This window comes from Cannabis sativa, chromosome 3 (genome assembly GCF_029168945.1).
Source record: "Cannabis sativa cultivar Pink pepper isolate KNU-18-1 chromosome 3, ASM2916894v1, whole genome shotgun sequence".
Taxonomy (NCBI): domain Eukaryota; kingdom Viridiplantae; phylum Streptophyta; class Magnoliopsida; order Rosales; family Cannabaceae; genus Cannabis; species Cannabis sativa.
In genome coordinates this window covers 30,455,527-30,457,965 of record NC_083603.1, presented here as the reverse complement: position 1 = coordinate 30,457,965, position 2,439 = coordinate 30,455,527, and the positions used below count along the sequence as shown (strand labels likewise).

The window sequence follows — 2,439 nt, the reverse complement described above, 5'->3', positions numbered from 1 at the left end:
TCACAATAAGATTATAACAATGGTTAAATGAGATAGTATATTGGTATCGTGAAACATACAATATGCTCTATATAAGTCTGAGAGTGCAATTCTAAGTTCTAAGAGTGGATTCAACGAAGAATTAATAAGTAGGAATTTACTTGGTAAATTTGGTTCACTTATTGGAAGCTCAGCATATAGATCCATGGTCCCCATTCTAGTTGAGAACATTCTGCTTGTAAGACTCATTAATTGATTCTTGATTGATCAATTATAATTCTAAAGTTAGACTATGTCTAATTTTATGAATTTTCACTAATTAGGGGTGAAATTGTAAGGAAAAGAGTTTTCTGGGTTTATTTATTTATTAATAGACTTTATATGTCTAATTAATAATTAAATTAAATGATAATATTATTTAATAATCTATTTTAGTTATTAAATAATTAGTTTTGGCATTTAAAAGGTTAGAATTGGAAAATTGGCATTTTTGAGAAAATAGAGATAAAATTTGATAAAATTGCAAAATTAAGTGAGGCCCATTACAACACCTAGGTCGGCCACTTAATTAGCTTTTTCAAATTAATATTTTCATTATTTTAATGCCAAATAATTCTAAACCTAGACCTAGTAGTTGCCTATAAATAGAAAGTGATGGCTCAGTCAAAACAAAAAGTTTTCAGATCAGCTTTCTGACAGAAATTTCTCTCTTCAGAAAAACTGAGCCTTCCCTCACTCTCTACCTTGGCCGAAATACCTCTCTCTCTTTTCCCTTCATCTTTTTCGTGACCCTAGTGAAAGAGTAAGTGCCCACACACAGCAAGCAGTAACTCAATCATAGATTGGAAGACTGTGAAGGATCAAAACTTGAAGAAGAAGGACATTCGGGCTCAGATATTGATTATACTCTGCTACAGAAAGGAATCAAGGGTTAGAGATCTGAGTGGAAGGAGACATTAATTCCGCTGCATCAATGTAAGGTTTTCTTAACTTTATATGTGTTTACTTTATCGTTTTAGAAAGTTCATATTTAGGATGTTAATAAACATACTTGTGAGTAGATCTAAGATCCTGGTAAAATAATTCCCAACATTTCCCTCCTTAGATTAATGATGAATAACACATGATCGGCTTCATACCAAGGCTTAGAACACGGAATGCGCAAACCTCGAATGTAATGCGCTATTGGGTGGGCAGTGTGAATGTGCAACATCTTAGTCTTCATTGACTTGGCTTTGTTAAATTTGTAGTACAAAGCTTGGATGGAATCATCAAAGAGACAATCAGTTGTCGCAAAATTCAACGTCACAGTGGAAGAATATTTACCTTTTTTCCTAAGGTAATAGAATATGGTGTTCATATGCTGAAACAAAAACATCACAGAAACACAAATGAAAAGGTTGAACAACTGTTTAAAAACTTTAATACAGTATCTAAACTTAAAAACATTTAAAAAGCAATTGAAAACCAACTATCATAAACTATAATGGAAAGTGGAAACTTTACCGAGTCATTTATAAACATGTCGCATGTAGCCAAATGATAAAACCAAGTTTTATCCTCCACATAATCAACACCTAGCCTAAAACCCGGGGTAAATTTCTTTGCGCCATCAACATAACAATTGTAATGCCTAAAAGAACAAAGAAACAACATTAAAACCAGAATAAAACTGAAAAATAAAACAGAATACAAATACAGATTTAATAAAAACAGTCACCTAGGATGTTTAAGCAAGCCTTGACACATCCACGCGTCAAACTTTGCCTCAATCTCAGGAGATACGGGATCAGCAAATGCATCATTAAGAGCATAAAGGCCCTTCACATAAGTCACCATTATAAAATCCCTATCATCCCCAGCTGATTGAGAACTTGAGGACATTAGCTCCATTGGAGTGCTCCCCACATCAGCAGACCCGAAATCAACAAAAGGAGATTTCAAGGCCGGAGCACGCTTCCTCTTATCCAACAGAGGTGTATCAGAGACAGTGTCCTCAGTTTCTTCATCAGTATGAATGGCAGCTGACTTTTGACCAACAACATCTGGATTGGGTGGGGGGACCTAGAAAAGAAAGACTGAAATTAAACAGTTGAAAAACAAACTAGAAACTATTGAGCAACCAAAAAGAAACCTAATTTTCTTGCAAACAAATAAAAATACACTTACATGGATTTTACCAACTGTTGGAAATTATTTTACCAGGATCTTAGATCTACTCACAAGTATGTTTATTAACATCCTAAATATGAACTTTCTAAAACGATAAATTAAACACATATAAAGTTTAGGAAACCTTACATTGGGTGCAGCGGAATATAATGACTCCTTCCGTTCAGATATCTAGCCCTTGATTCCTTTCTGTAGCAGAGCATTATCAATATCTGAACCTGGATCTCTTTCTCTGAATCTTTGATGCTGAAACTCCTTTGCTGATGATCTTTCTTCACGATCTTCCTC

The 2,439-nt window shown here is 34.2% G+C and overlaps 1 protein-coding gene across 1 annotated transcript; it reads right to left on the bottom strand.

The window, feature by feature from the left end:
- Positions 1–229: 229 nt before the first annotated feature.
- LOC133035708 (uncharacterized) lies at positions 230–2,157 on the bottom strand. The gene is made up of 2 exons (XM_061111828.1): positions 1,700–2,157; positions 230–1,612 (listed from the first exon to the last, which is right to left on the bottom strand). The coding sequence occupies exons 1-2, from the start codon at positions 1,870–1,872 to the stop codon at positions 1,429–1,431; spliced, it is 357 nt and encodes a 118-aa protein (XP_060967811.1). The 5' UTR covers positions 1,873–2,157; the 3' UTR covers positions 230–1,428.
- Positions 2,158–2,439: the final 282 nt, after the last annotated feature.

What these genes read in the sequence shown, in the direction of transcription:
- LOC133035708 (XM_061111828.1), bottom strand. Translation starts at nt 1,872, where the DNA reads ATGGAGCTAATGTCCTCAAGTTCTCAATCAGCTGGGGATGATAGGGAT. An exon ending in GGCTTGCTTAAACATCCTAG is followed by an intron (nt 1,613 to 1,699) that starts GTGACTGTTTTT and finishes TTGTTCTTTTAG; the next exon opens with GCATTACAATTGTTATGTTG.